The 21381-nt window shown below is 47.4% G+C and overlaps 1 protein-coding gene across 2 annotated transcripts in view; it reads right to left on the bottom strand.

Annotated features, from left to right (window-relative positions):
- The window catches only part of fbn1 (fibrillin 1), a 63724-nt gene that overhangs the window by 35284 nt on the left and 7059 nt on the right, over window positions 1–21381 (bottom strand). For both annotated transcript variants that reach the window (XM_035524859.1, XM_035524858.1), the window contains exons 7-21: window positions 15486–15683; window positions 12417–12542; window positions 10714–10839; window positions 5648–5800; window positions 5279–5506; window positions 5045–5185; window positions 4557–4676; window positions 4340–4465; window positions 3987–4109; window positions 1925–2047; window positions 1512–1664; window positions 952–1005; window positions 705–830; window positions 412–537; window positions 9–128 (exon numbers count right to left, since the gene is read on the bottom strand). In XM_035524859.1, coding sequence (XP_035380752.1) covers window positions 9–128; window positions 412–537; window positions 705–830; window positions 952–1005; window positions 1512–1664; window positions 1925–2047; window positions 3987–4109; window positions 4340–4465; window positions 4557–4676; window positions 5045–5185; window positions 5279–5506; window positions 5648–5800; window positions 10714–10839; window positions 12417–12542; window positions 15486–15683 — 2043 coding nt within the window. The remainder of the gene's footprint in view (window positions 1–8; window positions 129–411; window positions 538–704; window positions 831–951; window positions 1006–1511; window positions 1665–1924; window positions 2048–3986; window positions 4110–4339; window positions 4466–4556; window positions 4677–5044; window positions 5186–5278; window positions 5507–5647; window positions 5801–10713; window positions 10840–12416; window positions 12543–15485; window positions 15684–21381) is intronic.

Here is a 21381-nt window from a genome sequence, read left to right on the forward strand (position 1 = left end):
GGCAGTACCAATGCATTGCATCCCAGAGCTGTCCAGGGTGCTGTCCGCAGAGCACAAACAGGTGAAGCTACCCAGTGTGTTCTTACACTCTCCATTCAGACAGGGGTTTGATTCGCACTCGTCAATATCTGTACACACACCCACACGTACATTAACATACTTAAAAGCTCCCAGACTTCCCACGGTTTGGGTTAATATTGTGTTTTATATTGTGCACTTGTTAACAGCTGGGTTATAGGGGGTTGATTTGATTTGATAAGCCTCACAGGGTATTATTACATGGATGCCGAACCAGCCAATCCAATCAGAATTTTCTTGGGATTCTTATTGTTAAGTTCTGGGTTCTAAGATTCTAATGGTTCTAGGCTGTAATAATTCAGTTTGGGGTTCTGCTGTGGGGTTCTGACTCACCCTCGCACACTTCTGTCTCCGGGTGGAAGACCAGGCCTTTGGGGCAGTGGCACGTGTAGCTGCCTGGTGTGTTCCGACACAGACCATTATCACACAGAAGCCTGTTCACTGCACACTCATCAATATCTGCATTTCACACACGCACGTGTACACACACACACACACACACACACACACACACACATAAACATAGACATCGGTTTATGCTCTCTTTCGTGGACATAATGTAAAGTAAAGACTACTTTCACACATGGGAGAAAATCCCTCCAGCTAGGTCAGGATGGGGAACACACCCACGCAGTTCTTTCCAGTGGAGTCCACCTCAAAGCCCTGGTTACAGTTGCATTTGTAGGTACGAAGCATGTTCTCACAGACACCATTCTGACAGATGTCAGGATTCAGGGCACACTCATTGATATCTGTAATACACCAGAGAGAAAACAGGAAAGTGTGTGTCTGTGTGTGTGTGTGTGTGTGTGTGTGTGTGTGTTTGTGTGTGTGTGCACATGTATGTGTCGGATTGTGTGTTTGTTTTCTTACCTCTGCCATCGGTAGTGGTGCCTATTCCACTTGGACAAAGAGCCGCAAACTCAGCTGAAATGCACAGACACACACACACGCACACACATAGACACACACAGAGACAGACAGACAGAGAGACACTAATTACTTTGTTTAAATAAAGAAGTGTTGCATTCATAGTTTAGGTGACCCTCTACATGAGAACACAAGAAGTGGGTTTATATAAATATAGCAACCAGTGAGTGTGATGGATGGTACCTCAACTATGAGGTGGGCAGGGTTTATGTAAATATGGCAGCCATATAAGTATGATGGGTGGTACCTGACCGATGATGTGGGCAGGGTTTATGTAAATATGGCAGCCATATAAGTATGATGGGTGGTACCTGACCGATGAGGTGGGCAGGGTTTATGTAAATATGGCAGCCATATAAGTATGGTGGGTGGTACCTGAACTATGAGGTGGGCAGGGTTTATGTAAATATGGCAGCCATATAAGTATGGTGGGTGGTACCTGAACTATGAGGTGGGCAGGGTTTATGTAAATATGGCAGCCATATAAGTATGGTGGGTGGTACCTGAGCTCTGAGATGGGCAGGGTTGGCATGGCTCGCCGAATGCATACTCCACATTGACACAGCAGCATTCTGACTTAGTGACGGCGCCGAAGAACGGCCACACACACTGTCCCCGCTTATAACCTCCGTAACACGTGCTGCGCATGTGTGTGTCTGAAAGGCAGAGAGAGAAAGAGAACACACACTGTCATACCGATAAACATGAAACTTGCTTTGGCGTCTTATGTTATCTAAATATTGTTTCAACACTGTAGGTGTTAATTCAACACTTGAGGTAGATGTTAATTGAGCACTGTAGATCTTGTTTCAACACTAAAGGTCTTATTCTGACCTCGGTAGTAAATATTCAGTAAATATGTCAGTGTGTTTGTAAAGAGAAAGAAGGAACGTGTGTGTAGAGAGACAGCACTCACCCACACATGTTCGTCCATCGAGGCCAACAGCAAGACCAGCCATGCATTCACACCTAAAGGAGCCATCTGTGTTAACACAGTGCCCATTCAAACACATCCCAGGAGTCTCACACTCATCGATATCTAAATATACATACACACACACACACACACACACACCAGAAGAGTTACTGATTGCTGGACGAAGGACATTGCTTTTCAGTGTGAGACTGTCAGTGAGAAATGACCATGTGAGTTTTTAAACCTCTGACTTCACACTGAACAGTTAGCGCTCAGAACTACTGAGGAAATTAAGAGTCATTTCATTGGAATGCAAAAACCATAGCTGGTTTTAAAGCACTGAGACTTGTAATCAGAAGGTTGCCAGTTCAAGCCCCACCACTGCCAAGTTGCCTCTGTTGGGCCCCTGAACAAGGCCCTCAAACCTCAATTGCTGAAGTTGTATTCAGTCAGAACTGTAAATCGTTGTTAGATGCCAGCCAGATGCCATAAATGTAAAACATATAAAACAAAAGGACATGCTGGACGTTTTATATTTAGCTCCCCAAGCACCAAAATTCTCCAATATTATCAGTATATTTGAGAGGCCACTACTATTTAATCTGATACAACACAAAACTCTTGTATCCTTCTGTCTTGTAAGGCATGTATTTACGCCCCTACAGGGCTATAAGTGAAAAACAGGGCTTTTACATTCTGGTCATCGTATGATTCAAAATGATGTCTCAGATGTCTTCAGATGTCTTCTTCTTCAGCTTTTGTCATGGGTGCAAAACATATTTTACTCAACTTTACTCATAAATTTTACTCAACTTTACTCATTATAAATGACTTATTCAATATTTCATAAAATATTTCACACAATCTCTAAATTTGATGATAAACTCTTGTGGTTTTATTCTGGTGAGATTAAGAAAGAAGATGCCTACATTTGCTTAACAGTGGCAAAACTGGCATCAGCAGACACTAAAGAGCTTTTCTCTGCACTTCTGTCTCCATAAGTGTGTCATTTCTACATAAAGAATGAACTGTCTATAATTGCAAGGCTACTGCACATGAACACACCTTTCCAGGGGTTCTGTGGGGCTAACAGAGCAGAGGCGGAGGTAGAGGATGAAGAGAGGGTGAAGTTAGAGGTAGAGGATGAGGAAAGGGTGGAGTTAGAGGTAGAGGATGAAGAGAGGGCGGAGTTAGAGGTAGAGGATGAGGAAAGGGTGGAGTTAGAGGTAGAGGATGAAGAGAGGGCGGAGTTAGAGGTAGAGGATGAGGAAAGGGCAGAGTTAGAGGTAGATGATGAAGAGAGGGCAGAGTTAGAGGTAGAGGACGAAGAGAGGGCGGAGTTAGAAGTAGAGGACAAAGAGAGGGTGGAGTTAGGGGTAGAGGATGAGGAAAGGGTGGAGTTAGAGGTAGAGGACGAAGAGAGGGCGGAGTTAGAAGTAGTGGACGAAGAGACGGCGGAGTTAGAGGTAGAGGACGAAGAGAGGGCGGAGTTAGAAGTAGTGGACGAAGAGAGGGCGGAGTTAGAGGTAGAGGACGAAGAGAGGGTGGAGTTAGAGGACGAAGAGAGGGTGGAGTTAGAGGTAGAGGACGAAGAGAGGGTGGAGTTCGAGATACGGGATGAGGAGAAGGTGGAAGTTAGAGGTAGAGGATGAGGAGAAGGTGGAGTTCGAGGTAGAGGATGAGGAGAAGGTGGAGTTCGAGGTAGAGAATGAGGAAGAATAGAAGGAAGGTCTCTCCCAAGAAGGCAAATAATTTAAACAATATTTGTGCTACAGTTATGTTTAGTCATTATAGGAAAATGTGTGCAACACAGAAGTAGCCAGTCAGTTAAGTTCACTGAGTTCTACTACAAAGACAACAATGGTTAATAGCTTATTAATATTAGTTCATTATGTGTGTGTGTGTGTGTGTGTGTGGTTTGGTGGTTTGCTCTGTGAAAGCCAAGCTCGTCTCTAGACTATACAAATCATGAATGAGAGAATACATTAATCCAAGAACTCATCTGAATTCACGGAAGGCTGTATCTGTGTGTGTGTGTGTGTGTGTGTATACAGTCATATACCTGTGCAATAACGTCCAGTGCTGCCCAGACGAAACCCAGATTTGCAGATGCATTTGAAGCTGCCGTCGTCATTGATACACATGCCATTCAAACAGATGTTCTTAATCTGACACTCATCCATATCTGAGCACATACACACACACAACACACACACACACAGGCACATTTGTCAATGTGAATCAATTATTCATTTTTATCCTTTTATAGGACTTCACAGAACTGTTCCTGTACAGGAAATAGCAAGCAACCTTTAAACTACTAATCTAAAATTTTGACAAACTCAAAAATGTAATCCGTAATATGTGTGTGTGTGGGTGTGGGTGTGTGTGTATATGTGCAGTTATTTGTCCTACCTTGGCAGTTCTTTCCATCACGAGTGAGTTCAAAACCAGCATTGCAAACACAGTGGAAACTGCCCTCAGTATTAACACATCGTCCGTTATTACAGATCCGACCGTTAGCGACACACTCATCCAGATCTGTACAGCACATGAACGCAGCAATAATGCATGTGTTTGTGTGTGTGTGTATATGTGTGTACATATGTGTGTGTATGAGTATGTTCCTCACCTTTGCACTCTGTTCTAGTAGCAGTGGTCTGGAACCCAGCTGGACACTGGCAGTAGTAGGATCCAGGAGTGTTTATACACTGACCGTGCAAACAGGGGTTCCGCTCACACTCGTCATCATCTTACACACACACACACACACACATACATACATACATACGTACATATATTTATTTATTTATTTTAAATGCCCACTAATCCTGCATTTATGGAAACATTGTATTGCACTACGATTGTTTCATTGAACCCCTTTAGCACTGCATTTATGCTCATTTTTCTAATTCTTTCTATGTACCAGCATTGATTCCTGTATGTAGCAGTATCCTGGTTCAACGGTATCTTTGACTCTAACCTACTGTGCACACTATAAATGGTAAATGGCAAAGCACTTTTGTAAGTCACTCTGGAAACGAGCATCTGCTAAATGGCCAAATGTGTATGTGAGTGTGTATGTATGCGTGTGTGTGTGTGTGAGAGAGATCTACTGACCGATACACTCGCCACGGGGGTCCAGCTGGAAGCCCATGTTGCACTCACAGCGGTAGCTGCCAGGAATGGGGATGCATCGGCCGTTTACACACAGGTTCCTCACGGCATCGCACATATTCGTGATGTTCTGGGGGAGGACATCTATCACAAGCACACCGAGAGTTACTCTGTGTGCGTGTCTGTGTGTGTGTGTGTATGTGTGGGTGGGGAAGGCTGTGTCATATGAAGGCTTACCAGGTCTATGTGGAGTAATGTCCGGGGTTAAAGGTTGCAGAGGTTGATGGGGTTGTGGGTATCCTGGAATGTGGATTCTAGGGGTGATGATCTGGGGTACACCAGGGACAACCTTGTCCGGACCACCAGGAACGAATGGACCAGGACCGCCAGGAATGCTAGGACCGCCAGGAACGCCAGGACGCACCGGGCCCGGCAAGACCTGTAGACACAGTACGCGGTACTCCTCTGAGGAGGAATTACACACATGCGCACCCACATACATACACACACACAGACACAAAACCCCCAGCATACATTGAAGACAAAATCTCAGGTATATATTTACTAATAACAGGTGTGTGGGTGCCTGTAGCAGGTGTGTGTTACCTGTTCCACGGATGGGGCACATCTCAGGCACGGCGGTTGCAGCCCAGCAGCGACCTGTGTTACAGCAGCACTGGGTTCTGGTCATGCGCTGGGCAATCAGGTTGGCACAGTGCCCGTTTAGAATGCTGTCGTAGCAAAAGCCCGCACGGTTATCTGCACGGGAAGAGGGGAGACGTTAGCACGCGGCGTCTCACGTTACAGCAGTGCTACCAGATGGAAAGAGGGTGGCGGTTCAGGCAAGCCTGGCTGCACGTTTGGCTGTGAAATCAGTGTTAACTCCACAGGTTATCAACTTCACAGAGCAGAGAGAGAGTAGGAGAGACAGAAGAAGACAGAGAGACGGAAGGGGATGGGGGCCTTCTATTAAACAAATTCAGTCCTAGAAGATACACACTAAATCAAAATACAGAGTCAATTATGACATTTAGATCAAGAAAACCTTTTGAAAACATGTACAAAAGACAAATCCAAGAAGGACCCAAATTTTTACCTAAATTGCAACCATTTGAATGCACTATTAAAGTCTGCCAAAACCCACTCAATTATCCAGTAACACTAGTAGAATGGGCACAAAAACTCAAACTAACTCACACTAAAGATTGTGGCTCTGACAGTATCAGATGTAAGCAGACACTTAAACACTGCATACCTGCACTACAAAGGCCACTGCACAAATGATTAAACTTGTCAATTTAAATGAGTGAAGACAAATTGGATCCTAACAACTGTACCTGTATTTGTGTAAATAGTCATCTTGGAGAGGCATTTAGTAGTATTGTATATATGACAATTTTGACTTTCGTTAACAAACACAATGTCCTGAATAAAACAGGAACATTAGCATCCTTCCAAATCACTGTAGAGCTGATCACATTTACACCCTAAAAACCAAAATCAATAAACGCATAAATAAACGCAAATGAAGGAACAATATTTGCCTGTGTTGTTGATTTCAAGAAGGCATTTGATTCTTTCATTTAGCACTCTATTATGAAGGCACTCTATTATGAAATTTTACAAAGAGGTGTAGGGGTAAAGTACTTTTATTATTACAGTATTAGTTACATTAGTTACATTTAATATAGCACCTTTCTCAAACCCAAGGACACTTTAGAGAAAGAAATCTGCTTTTACAGAAAATTCACATGCATGAGAAGCAGCAGACAATTCACGTATTCTCTATCAGAAAACACAGCCCCCAGGGGGACTACACCAGGGAAATGGGAGGATCTTAAAACCAGGATAAAGTACCAACCATCAGTGGACAAACACACACATCTATATACATACATAGACAATTCACATTCATACACGACAGTTTAAGGTATCCAGTAAATCTAACCGTCAAGCTTTTAGACTGTGGGAGGAAACTGGAGACCTCAGAGGAAACCCACTCAGACACAGGGAGAACATGGAAACTCCACCCAGATAGGGACTCAAACCCAAGACCCTAGTGCTGAGAGGCAAATGCACTAACCACCAAGTCACTGTACTGTCCCATTTGATGAATTTGGGAAACAAGTTTGGGGTAAGAACTGCCAAAAGACTTCACGCAAGAAAGGTAAGAGTCAGGGATGCAGCCTTAGTCCAACACTGTTCAGTATGTACATTAAAAAATGAGCAGTCCAGTTAGAACAGTGCGCACCCCATGGACTCAGGTTATATGCCAGGGGAGTTAAAACACCAGGGGAATTAAAATCTTGCTCTATGCCGAGAATGAGGACCTGGACCTGAGGGAGAACTACCGCCAGAACGGGCCCTGGCAGTAAACCACATAGACAAACATCATGATCTCCTAAAAGAAGCCCAGTTGCCAGTAACACAGATGCCATTTCACCCCAGGCAGCAGTGGTTTAGACCACATGATGAAGTACACTTGCCTCAGTCTCCTCATTACTGCATCAGGGAGTTTCATAAAGGCAGCAAATGCACTAAAGGAAAAAGCTCAGAGAGCACCATGTGTGATAAAGAGGAGATTCTACAGAAACATACTCCCACTTCAGTTTGGTGCCAATTATCTGATTCAAGCCCATTGCACTGTATGGTAGTGAGGTAGGGGGTCACTCGATCATCACAGAATAGAAAAGAATAACCTTACTCAGGAGGTTCTGAAGCTTAGTAACCCTGTAACAGCTGTTTACCCAAACAAGCCTACAACCACATCAGGTTTACAGCCAAATCTAAATACACATTTAGACTATTTGAAACACATATTGAGAACTATTTGGAAAAATGACTATTTGAAACATCGGGATCACAAAACTAAAGCTCAAGATAAATTTGAGCACTCTCTTGCCCTGAACGGGGTTGGAATTGGCAGAGTATCTCATTACTGTCAGAGACACAAAGCAGAAGCAAATCTTAAACCAGTACAGGCTCAGTGACCACAGTCTAGCAGACAGAGAAGAAAATGGTTAGACAGAGAAGGGCCTGACTGACAAAGGGAGAATAAATATGTGGTTATTTTACAACAGGTAAGACTGAGAATTAAACGCATTTTCTTCTTTACTGTGACATAAACATACAGGACATTTTCACATTAAAATCTAAATAAAATTGAACCCTACACTTCAATGATATGCCCTAACATTGTGGGACCATAGCTGCAAAACTAGCAACAATGTCATCACCCGAGAGACAGTGACAACACACCCCACATATTTGTGTTAAATATATCTACATTTTATCTTGTTAAAGTCTTAGTGGTTTATTAAGGTACATCATTACTGAGCGAGAGAGAAAGAGAACTGGAGAAGGAGAGGGAAACACAGGTGAAACCAGACCCTGCTGTCCATGTCTGTCTCCTCCCCAGAGTCTCAGGCCAAAAAAAACAAAAAAGGTGACCTGAAAAATCATTTGTCATATTCAGAAATCCACCACTGGTGCCTGCTCCATTCCAGCAGTCCCATGCTGTTCTGGGGTCAGTTTTCAACATTCCTAAACTAACATCAATGCATTAGCATTTTACCTTTACATTCAATAATTTTGTCATATTTATTCCAAATGCAGAGACAGATGCAGAGTACAACACATCTTATACCTGCACTTACGATAAGAGCTTAATAAATGTGGACGCTGCACTCTCTGGGAGGAGGAGCTTAACAAATGTGGACGCTGCACTCTCTGGGAGGAGGAGCTTAACAAATGTGGACGCTGCACTCTCTGGGAGGAGGAGCTTAACAAATGTGGACGCTGCACTCTCTGGGAGGAGGAGCTTAACAAATGTGGACGCTGCACTCTCTGGGAGGAGGAGCTTAACAAATGTGGACGCTGCACTCTCTGGGAGGAGGAGCTTAACAAATGTGGACGCTGCACTCTCTGGGAGGAGGAGCTTCATAAATGTGGACGCTGCACTCTCTGGGAGGAGGAGCTTAACAAATGTGGACGCTGCACTCTCTGGGAGGAGGAGCTTAACAAATGTGGACGCTGCACTCTCTGGGAGGAGGAGCTTAACAAATGTGGACGCTGCACTCTCTGGGAGGAGGAGCCTCATAAATGTGGACGCTGCACTCTCTGGGAGGAGGAGCTTAACAAATGTGGACGCTGCACTCTCTGGGAGGAGGAGCTTAACAAATGTGGACGCTGCACTCTCTGGGAGGAGGAGCTTAACAAATGTGGACGCTGCACTCTCTGGGAGGAGGAGCTTAACAAATGTGGTCGCTGCACTCTCTGGGAGGATCTCTCCTCAGTGCTGTCAGTTTTACTGGCATTTATTTACAGTATCGCCAAAGCAATATTAAAACAGGAACGGACCTTTGCAATATAAAGGAAATTAAGAGTTCTTATTTGTTAACGATAACTAACATGAAAAGAACTGTAATTAGCATGAAAAAATACTTGAAGTCAAGATAAAGGAAGATGGGAAAAGAAAGGAAAATAAACAAAAGAAGGAGGAATAAAGGTGTTTACAAGCATAAAGGTGTACGCATCTCTCAGCCTCGCCCCATCACCCTTCACTGACTCCCTCGTTCGCCCTCCCTGCCAGGCTTTACTCTATTACTTCCTCCCATCCTTTCTTCTTTTTATTCTCTCAATCGTCCTCAGTCTTATTCTCTCTCATTTCTCTCTTCCCCTCTCCTTCTCTCACTCAGCTCATGCAGAGAAAAGAGCTCATTGTTGTGAAATCACCAACGCCCGACTACTGACCTAAATTCTGCTGCAGAGGACTCTGGAAATGTTTCAGCTCTATTCTAACCTCTGCATATCTGTCTGTGTGTGTGTGTGTGTGCGTGTGCGTATGCGTGTGTGTGTGTGTGTGTGTGTGTGTGCGTATGCGTGTGCGTGTGCGTGTGTGTATACGTGTGTGTGTGTACGTATGTGTGTGTGTGTGTGTGCCTATGTGTGTGTGCGTGTGGGTGTGTGTGTCTGTGTGTGCGTGTGTGTGTGTCCGTGTCTGTGTGTGTGTGTGCGTGTGTGTGTGTCCGTGTCTGTGTGTGTGTGTCCGTGTGTGTGTGTGTGTGTGTGTTTCCGTGTGTGTGTGTGTGTGTGTGTGTGTGTGTGTGTCCGTGTCTGTGTGTGTGTGTGTGTGTGTGTGTGTGTGTGTCCGTGTCTGTGTGTGTGTGTGTGTGTGTGTGTGTGTGTGTGTGTCCGTGTCTGTGTGTGTGTGTGTGTGTGTGTGTGTGTGTGTGTGTGTGTGTGTGTGTGTGTGTGTGTGTGTGTGATTACTAAGGCAGAGATCTGATGGCTTCACCTTGAGTTTGCTAGCATACATGTGGTCAGGCCTTTCCACTGCCTGTCTGGCAAAGACACATAATAAAGAGACTGAGAGTGTCTCCTGTCTGCTGTTCCTCTAGTACATTCCTCTGACTCGTTCATACCCACACACACACACACACCGCTCTGTGCTAACAACCTAACATCACCATCCTTTCAATTGTTGCATCATTCACTCACTGCTCAGCCAAGTCAGGCCTTTATTCCAGGCCTTGGCTCAGAACCTTCGTGGGTCAGGCAATTTGTGATAGGACTGACTGGGTTCTGCTACAGCAAGTACTAGGTTCTAATACAGAGTAGGTTCTGGGTTATGGCACTGAGCAGGTTCTGGGTTTCAGCAGTGCAGTGCTTACCGATGCAGCGTGACCCATCCAGCGCAGTGTCGAAGCCCACTGGACACCTGCAGAAGTAGCTACCGATAGTGTTGGAGCATTCTCCACCACTGCACAGGCCAGGAATCCTGCCACATTCGTCGATATCTGGTCATCGGTGGGCCGAGAAGCAAACACGGAGAGATCAGTGAATTACGTGGAATGTGACAGTTCATCTGAATATATTTCTATACTTATACCCCCAATATACACACACACATAGAAACACACAGAAAGGAGTCCCAGACTCCCCGTTCAGGGTTCCAGGTGCATATTCTGTGTTCCAGGTTTTGAGCTCTGAGTTCTGGGATATGTTTACTCTGTGGCTTGGCCTGGACATGAAAGTCTATTCCTGTGAAAATAATTGTGTCATAATAACCCAGTCACACTGACCCACTACCAGAAGCCTTGACAGGTCCAACCATGGAGGTTCCTCTACAGATGCTGGTCATTCAAAATAACCCTATCCAAACTGGGAGGCATTCAAAATAATCTTACCCAAACTGGGACGCATTCAAAATAACCCTACCCAAACTGGGAGGCATTCAAAATAATCTTACCCAAACTGGAACACATTCAAAATAACCCTACCCAAACTGGGAGGCATTCAAAATAACCAAACCCAAACTGGGAGGCATTCAAAAAAAACCTAAGCAAACTGGGAGGCATTCTAACTGGCTGCTGGCTTCCTGAGAATCATGTTATTATCTCTGGGCACAGGCAAGCAAGTTGGATCATCACCACACTCTCAGCTACTCACTGCAAGCATGTGTATGTGTGTGTGTTATGACAGGTCTAGTCTAGTTTGTTAATCTTTTCCACAGTATCACGCTCAGGGTGATAGCTTTGTTGTGGTTGTAGTGAAAGATATTATAACACAACGATGTGCAGAACCTCTCAGGTGAAGACTAGGCTAGTTCTGTACATTATGACAGGCCAAACTGACCCAGAAACGTCTCACAGAGACACTGCAGAGTGTGCTTATGTTTTCTAACCTTTGAGGTTTTCGCTTTGAATTTTACACTCTGCTAACAACCAGCAATTATAACTATTACAACTATTACCACTAGACATCTAGGTATCAAGAGTGTCAGGAGTGTCAGGAGTATCATGAGTATAAGGGGGTATCAGAAATGACAGGAGTTTAAGGAGTTTCAGGAGTACAGGGTGTAATGCCTCCTGGTCTGGGTAGAGTTATTTTTAACAATGAGTTTCAGGAGTATCGTGAGTATAGGGCATATCAGGAGTGTCATGGGTATCATGGGTATAGGGGGGTATTAGAAATGTCAGGAGTATCAGCAGTGTTTAGAGTATCAGGGTATCAGGTGTATAGGGGAATCAGGAGTTTAATGAGTATCAGGACTATATGGTGTATAAAGGGTTTCAGGAGTGTCAGGAGTGTAGGGTTATCAGAAGTGTCAGGAGTGTCAGGAGTGTCAGGTGTGTCAGGAGTGTAGGGTTATTAGGAGTGTCAGGAGTGTCAGGTGTGGCAGGTGTGGCAGGTGTGTAGGGTTATCAGGAGTGTCAGGAGTGTGATATGTATAGGGGGTATCAGGAGTGTCAACAGTATCAGGGATATCAGAACTATCAAGAGTATCAAGACTGTGAGGTTTATCGGGCGTATCAGGAGTACGGATACACTCTGGAAAAGGAGGCTTTTCGTCACGCCATCTTGAATGTCTCACCTTCACACTTCTGGTTGATCTCATTGAATCGATGTCCAGCAGGGCATTTACACTCGAATGAGCCCACTGTGTTGATGCAGTGTCCCCCCTGACACAGACCAGGTATGGCCTGGCATTCATCCACATCTACACACACACACACACACACACACACACACACACACACACACCCCACACACACACACACAGGCAGAGACACACACACACACACACACACACACACACACACACACACCCCACACACACACACACAGGCAGAGACACACACAAACACACACGCACGCACACACACACACACCCCACACACACACACACACACACACACAGGCAGAGACACATACACACACACACACCACACACACACACACACACACACACCCCACACACACACACACACACACACACACAGGCAGAGACACACACACACACACACACACCACACACACACACACAGGCAGAGACACACACACACACACACCCCACACACACACACACACACACACACACACACACCCCACACACACACAGAGACACATACACACACACACACACACACACAGGCAGAGACACACACACACACACACACACACAGGCAGAGACACGCACACACACGCACACACACACACACACACACACACACACAGGGTAAAATGCACTTTAAATATCAAGAATACAAAATACACACTGTCTACACATACGTTGCACTGCACTGTGTATAGGAGTGTGTGTGTGTGTGTGTGTGCAGGTGCACTTGTACATGTGCTAATGTGTGCCAGCCAAATCACTATGCACATAGGAATGCAGTCCTTTGTCTTACTCAAACACACACATGAACACGCAAACACAAACACACACACAGGGTGATAATTACGAGCAGTGGGGAGCGCCAAGAGACAGAGGTTAGCACAGAAAAAAAAAAAACATGCGGGAGAAAGATGAGAGGAGAGCTTAAGGAGAACAAGAGAGTGGGAAAGCCAGGATGAGAGAAGGACCGAGAGAGAGAGAGAGAGAAAGGAGGACAGAGAGGGAGGCAGACAAAGATGAAGAGAGAAAAAGATGAGAAAGGGGTGAGACAGAGGGGAGGGGGAAGAGGGAGGGGTGTGAACTCAGCGTGTCTCAGACAGCCAGACATTACAGGAATCTCCCCAGCTGGGCCGAAGAGAGCCCAAAGCCTGCTTCCTTAAGCCTCCCATCTACCTCCCACGATTCTCATCCAATCACACCTGAGCCAAGCAATCAAGGGCTCTGAATACCTGGCACAGGTGTAATGGGAGCTGACAGAGTGAGAATGTGGATCATGGGTCAAAAGTTTCAGGTGTAGACTGGAGAAAATGCACTCTAGAAGAGAGGAGGGTCGAAGTGCTATCTTCTAAAGCAGCGCAGAGTCTAAGAGCTGTTCTCTAGAGCACACTGGCCGCACCTGAGCGATGTTGAGGAGACCTGAGCACATAATATCTGGGAAGAAGTTCTCAGCCTTGTGGCACTGAGGACAGGAACTGAGGGGGGGAACTGAGGGGCGGAACTGAAGGTGGGAACTGAGGGGGGGGAACTGACGGGGGGAACTGAGGGGGGGAACTGAGGGGGGGGACTGAGGGGCGGAACTGAAGGTGGGAACTGAGGGGGGGGAACTGACGGGGGGAACTGAGGGGGGGGACTGAGGGGCGGAACTGAAGGTGGGAACTGAGGGGGGGGGAACTGACGGGGGGAACTGAGGGGGGGACTGAGGGGCGGAACTGAAGGTGGGAACTGACGGGGGGAACTGAGGGGGGGACTGACGGGGGGAACTGAGGGGGGGAACTGACGGGGGGAACTGAGGGGGGGAACTGAGGGGGGGAACTGAAGGTGGGAACTGAAGGTGGGAACTGACGGGGGGAACTGAAGGTGGGAACTGACGGGGGGAACTGAGGGGGGGAACTGACGGGGGGGAACTGAGGGGGGGAACTGAGGGGGGGGGGACTGAGGGGGGGACTGAGGGGGGGGAACTGACGGGGGGAACTGAGGGGGGGAATTGAGGGGGGAACTGACGGGGGGAACTGAGGGGGGGGACTGAGGGGGGGAACTGAAGGTGGGAACTGAAGGTGGGAACTGACGGGGGGAACTGAAGGTGGGAACTGACGGGGGGAACTGAGGGGGGAACTGACGGGGGGAACTGAGGGGGGGAACTGAGGGGGGGAACTGACGGGGGGAACTGAAGGTGGGAACTGACGGGGGGAACTGAGGGGGGGAACTGACGGGGGGAACTGAGGGGGGGAACTGAGGGGGGGAACTGACGGGGGGAACTGAGGGGGGGGACTGAGGGGGGGACTGAGGGGGGGAACTGACGGGGGGAACTGAGGGGGGGACTGAGGGGGGGAACTGAGGGGGGGACTGAGGGGGGGGACTGAGGGGGGGACTGAGGGGGGGAACTGACGGGGGGAACTGAGGGGGGGACTGAGGGGGGGACTGAGGGGGGGGACTGAGGGGGGGAACTGAAGGTGGGAACTGAAGGTGGGAACTGACGGGGGGAACTGAAGGTGGGAACTGATGGGGGGAACTGACGGGGGGAACTGAAGGTGGGAACTGACGGGGGGAACTGAGGGGGGGGAACTGACGGGGGGGACTGAGGGGGGAACTGAGGGGGGGACTGAGGGGGGGAACTGAAGGTGGGAACTGAAGGTGGGAACTGACGGGGGGAACTGAAGGTGGGAACTGACGGGGGGAACTGAGGGGGGAACTGAGGGGGGGGACTGAGGGGGGAACTGAGGGGGGGACTGAGGGGGGGAACTGAGGGGGGGAACTGAGGGGGGGGACTGAGGGGGGGGACTGAGGGGGGGAACTGAGGGGGGGAACTGATAGTTGTTTTGCATAAAGCCACAGCTTAGCCGCACACTCACATGCAACACACTCGCCATCATACGTGTCAACAAGCTCTGCCCACCTCAACGTCATTAACACTACACAGTACGGCAGCGCTTATGCACGCGTATCTCTGTGTGTGTGTGTGTGTGTGTGTGTGTGTATGAGATTGCGTGTGTGTGTGTTGGGCATGTTTGTGTGCATGCGTGTGTGTGTGTGTGTGTGTGTTTGTACCCTGGCAGGCTCCTGTGCGGTGGTTAGGGATGAAGCCTCGGCGGCAGGGATGTGGCTGAGCGGGGCATTGCTCACAGGGATGCCCCCAGGCCCTGCCCACTGTAGCACAGCACATGGTCTTAGTGCACACGATACCCGTCAGCTGACCCTGGCACATCTGGTTACTTACTGATGCAAAACATGGACCCGTCCGGTAATCTGAAACACATACACGCAAACATTCAGCATATTACAGGAAGGCAAGACACTTCATACAGAGAGCACCGCATGAGTGGATTTTGTTAATCATGCCTTGGCTGGGTCTGGACTCTGGACTTTGGAGTTTGTGTGTGTGTGTGTGTGTGTGTGTGTGTGTGTGTGCGTGTGTGCATGTGTGTGTGTGTGTTAAAATAGGATAGGGAAATGTGTCTAAAGAAAATAGTATGACAAATTACACTTTGCTTCAGCTAAAACCACATAATTTCACATTTTGCCTTGAAAAGAGAAATCACAGAAGACCCTACATATACATTTTCTAGTAAGTGTTTCAAGATGAAGGCAAACACACGCTCTTGTGCACATATACTTCACTATTTCATCAAAAATTTGCTCTCATAAAAAAACTAAGGAACACTGAGTACCCCCGCCTGGTAAAAGAAGCCTTTCATGTGTCCTTGTGGTGGCTGTCACTGGCATGTGGAGGTTCCTCTGCTGTAGTTAATGAACAGATTGTACAGGTTTAAATACTGTGATTGTTAAATCAAATCATTTGGGTCTCAGGCTTTTCCTTGCCTCTCCTGTTCAGCACTCAGCAACGAACAGAGACACTCAACCCACACAAGACACAAGCATGTCAATCCAATGTCTGGATCAGTTTAGTTAAATTGACTAAACCCAACGTGACTAAAATCAGCTCAACTAAACCCAACTCAACTAAACCCAGGTCAACTAAACCCAGCTTGATTAAACCCAGCTAGAATTAACCCAGGTCAAATAAATCCAACTTGACTAAATCCAGCTCGACTACTCCCAACTCCACTAAAATCAGCTCGACTAAACCAAACTCTACTAAACCCAGTTCAACTAAACCCAGCTCAATTAAAGCCAGCTCGACTAAATCCAGCTCAACTAAATGTAACTCAACTAAATCCAACTCAACTAAACCTAACTTGACCATGGCCAATTTGACTAAATGCAGCTCAGCTACAGCTCAGATAAGATGTCGAACTCTAGAGCTGTCCTCTCTGCCAGCCATGTAACACTGTCTGGGAATTCCAGAACTCTGGTCGGGCTTAACGTGTTGAGTCTGGCCGAACAGATTTCGGAACAAATAAAGAATAGAGCACTCATTCTCTCTCTCTCTCTCTCTCTCTCTCTCTCTCTAATTCTCTCTCTCTCTCTCTCTCATTCTCTCTCTCTCTTTCTCACTTTATCACTCTCATTCTCTCTCTCTCTCTCTGGATGCCTTTGGAATGAGGTACAGTACACGCAGGAGATGCCTATCTGCACTTGTTGCTTAATGTCTCCCTATCGTGGCTGGCTCCAGCCCAGAGGCCCAAATTATTCCCAGGTTTCATCAGACAAAGAAATAGAACAGGGTGTTCGTCTTCCAGCCTACTGCAGCCCGGAGAAGGTCTTCGGACAATTGAAAGCATGTTCCCTTTCAAGTTGTATTGGAGTCAGTCTGGACAATTGAAAGGAGCTCTGTGTGTGTTTGTGTTTGGGGGGGATTCATGAACACATTCTGCTGTGGCCAAGCCAGTCAGACTGGACCAGCTCTGAACACAGACAACATGACTGACATCCTCGGACATCTGATAGCTGGACAATTTGCTCGGTACTGAAGATGTCATAGGGAGAAAACCCACTTGAATTCTGAGCACTCATAAACAAACTGTCTGACTCTCCAGGTTCTCATGCACACCCTTCAGTCTCTGATTACAATGTGATTTTGGTTTCTGCCAACAGGAAAGGTTACTACAGTCACACTTAAAGACTACATCACAGAGGCACGAACACAGATGTTCATTCACTCTGAAGTGAATACATTTACCTTTTAATAACATGATTCATTATATCCCTATAAAGAACAAACAAACCTACCCAGTCTCAAGTAAATACACACAAAATGTGTCTGTCTTCTTGTGTGTGTGTGTGTGTGTGTGTGTGTGTGTGTGTGTGTGTGTGTGTTTGTGCTCATAATGCAGTGTGTATGGCAGCTCTAGTGAGTCACAAGTGGTTTCAAAATTGTCTACTCTGTTTACCGAGCAATATTTCAGTTCTGGAAAGGGTGGCTGAGAGTATTTTGTGTGTGTGTGCGTTGATAGAGGGAAAGAAGGAGAGAAATACACAGGGAGGGTACACTTTTGAGGGTGAGTGTGATGTCATACGACTCTGGACCCAGCTGTGGGACACTCCCAGTGGCCTGACATCTGGGAGTAATAGAATCTACACACACACACATACGTGATCTCTCAGCTAAATATCTAGGATGCGTCAATACTTGATAAATGGTTTTGTTTTTTGTTGTTTTTATGGTCTAATCCTATGTGTATCTGCGCATGCGTGCAGGCCAGTGAGAGTGTGTGAGCAGAAAATATTCGGTATTTGTGTGAAACAGTGCCCAGTGAGTCAACTCACTTCCTTTCCTGGACAGAAAAAAAAGAAAAGAGAAGGGAGGGATGGAGAAGAGCGATATGGAGAAGGGAGGGAGGGAGGGAGGGAGGGAGGGAGGGAGAAAGAGAGAGACAGAAACCGGGAGAGAGTATGAGAGAGAGGGAGCCAGACAGAGAGTCAGGGAGAGAGGGGTAGAGAATTAGAAGGAGGAGAAGAAAAGGAGAGAAAGAGAAAGAAAGGGAGAGAGGGAGGGAGAGAAAGAAAGAAAGGAGAGAGAGAAAAAACATTTAGAAAACTCCACAACACTCCACTCCCTATTTCCTCCAGTGTTTATACCAAAACATCTATACAGCACTACAACTCTCCATATCTCTCTCTCCCCCCTCCCCCCCTCTCTCCCCCTCTCTCTCTCCCCCCTCCCCCCACTCTCCCCCTCTCTCCCCCTCTCTCTCCCCCCTCCCCCTCTCTCCCCCCCTCCCCCCCTCTCCCCCTCCCCCTCTCTCCCCCTCTCTCTCCCCCCTCCCCCCTCTCTCCCCCTCTCTCTCTCCCCCCTCCCCCCTCTCCCCCCCTCTCTCCCCCTCTCTCTCTCCCCCCTCCCCCCTCTCTCCCCCTCTCTCTCCCCCCTCCCCCCCTCTCTCCCCCCCCCTCTCCCCCCTCCCTCTCTCTCCCCCCCTCCCCCCTCTCTCCCCCTCTCTCTCCCCCCCTCTCTCTCCCCTCTCCCCCCTCTCTCTCCCCCCTCTCTCCCCCCTCTCTCTCCCCCCTCTCTCCCCCCTCTCTCTCCCCCCTCCCTCTCTCTCCCCCCCTCCCCCCCTCTCTCTCTGACCCACTGCCCTGTTCTCCCAGTGATGTGGGAGCTCTGAAGATCAAGGCTGGACTAATGACATAAGCAACAGCTCTCTGCTCTCGGCTCCCACACTGCCAGCGAGCTATGTTTATTGAGAGCTAATGAAATATTTATCAACGAATGATACTGCCAAAAAGCCAGCCAGAGCTGAAGGGAAAATAATCGGTGAATGATTTCCAAAGTGAAGCTATTGCTCTGAGACCCTAGAGCCTCGCCAGCCTGCTGTCCAATCGCGTCGGTCACTCCCAGCCCTGTAGGGCGGCCATTTTGACAGCCAACTCTGAGACTCTCCCTCATTATTGAGGGTCTCCACCCAGATAGCCAGACAGCCATGAGTCCATCAGCCGGGACAGCTCTGACTAGCACTGCTGACAGAATGTGCATGTTTCAGCCATTCCACAAAGATTTGCCGAGCCTCAGATTCCTCATAAATCCAATTTCAGAGCAGTTTGGGGAAATCTGATTACAGAACAATCTCCCTCCAGTAAAGGAATTTCTACAGCTGCACACCTGGTCAGCCTCCCTGCATCTCCAACTATTTAAATCTCTCCATCTCTCTCCATCTCTCTCCATCTCCCTCCATCTCCCTCCATCTCCCTCCATCTCCCTCCATCTCCCTACATCTCCCTCCATCTCCCTCCATCTCCCTCCATCTCCCTACATCTCCCTCCATCTCCCTCCATCTCCCTCCATCTCCCTACATCTCCCTCCATCTCCCTACATCTCCCTCCATCTCCCTCCATCTCCCTCCATCTCTGTTCATGTCTCACCATCTCCCTCCATCTCCCTACATCTCTCTCCATCTCCCTCCATCTCCCTCCATCTCCCTCCATCTCCCTACATCTCCCTCCATCTCCCTCCATCTCCCTACATCTCCCTCCATCTCCCTCCATCTCCCTACATCTCCCTCCATCTCCCTCCATCTCCCTCCATCTCCCTCCATCTCTGTTCATGTCTCACCATCTCCCTCCATCTCCCTACATCTCTCTCCATCTCCCTCCATCTCCCTCCATCTCCCTCCATCTCCCTCCATCTCCCTCCATCTCCCTACATCTCCCTCCATCTCTCTCCATCTCCCTCCATCTCCCTCCATCTCCCTCCATCTCCCTCCATCTCTCTCCATCTCCCTCCATCTCCCTACATCTCCCTCCATCTCCCTCCATCTCCCTCCATCTCCCTACATCTCCCTCCATCTCCCTACATCTCCCTCCATCTCCCTCCATCTCCCTCCATCTCCCTCCATCTCCCTACATCTCCCTCCATCTCCCTACATCTCCCTACATCTCCCTCCATCTCTGTTCATGTCTCACCATCTTCCTTTCTCTTTACCTTTCTTTTCATCTCCCTTCATCCTTCTCGATCTCGAACCCTCTTGATGTCTCTCCATTTTCTTCCATCTCTCCATCTCTCTCCATCTGCATCCATCTCCCTACATCCCTCTCTCTCCCTCCATCTCTCCATCTCCCTCCATCTGCATCCATCTCCCCACATCCCTCTATCTCTCTCACTCACCACTCTCCTCCTCCCTTTATCTCTTTCCATATCCAGCTCTTTCTCCCTGTTCCTCTCTAACTCCATCTCCCTCCATCTCCCTCCATCTCTCTCCATCTCCCTCCATCCCTCTATCTCTCTCCATCTTCCTCCATCCCTCCATCCCTCCATCTCCCATCATCTCTCTCAACAGTCATTTGGACGTTTAAATCACAAATGTTTGTGTGTAAACAGCACGATGACCAGCATGACTCGTCACCAGAACCGGAAATTTGGGAATTCTGCTCTCCGCTCATATAAGACGGACCCTGGCACACCAGCTAGCTCTGACTGGGCATACACACACAGTACATACATAGAACTACTCACCAATAAGACAAAAACTCTGCCAAACTAATCCAAGACATACTTTCACAAACTCACAGAACTCACTGGCCACAATACAGGTTAATAAATGTGCAGATAAGCTAAACTGATGACTCTCCCACAGCGGAACGCAACAGCCTGTCCTCCTGGAGACGGACGCAGCCACTCAAATGTGACAGCGATTCATTGCTATAGAAACAGGTCTGTTCTGAGCTTTTCTGTGTAACTGTAATGAAAAGCACAAGGCAACAAACTGAACTGAACTGCTTCCCTTGTTCACACACTCTGTTCCAGAAAGGACATTCCGGCACATCTGTGTCAAATATAGTCTGCATGGAAGGATGGGTCCAAACACATGACCGAGCTCAAAAAGCAGCTTTGGAAAAACATGCTGGAAAAAACACTATATTAATGAATGACTACAGCATTTCTCTCTCTCTCTCTCTTTTGCTCTCTTTCTAACTTTCCCTCCCTAAATCTCTCTCACATATATATATATATATATATATATATATATATATATATATATATATATATATATATATATATATATATATATATATATATATATATATATATACACACACATACACACACACA

Source organism: Electrophorus electricus, chromosome 4 (assembly GCF_013358815.1).
Source record: "Electrophorus electricus isolate fEleEle1 chromosome 4, fEleEle1.pri, whole genome shotgun sequence".
NCBI lineage: Eukaryota > Metazoa > Chordata > Actinopteri > Gymnotiformes > Gymnotidae > Electrophorus > Electrophorus electricus.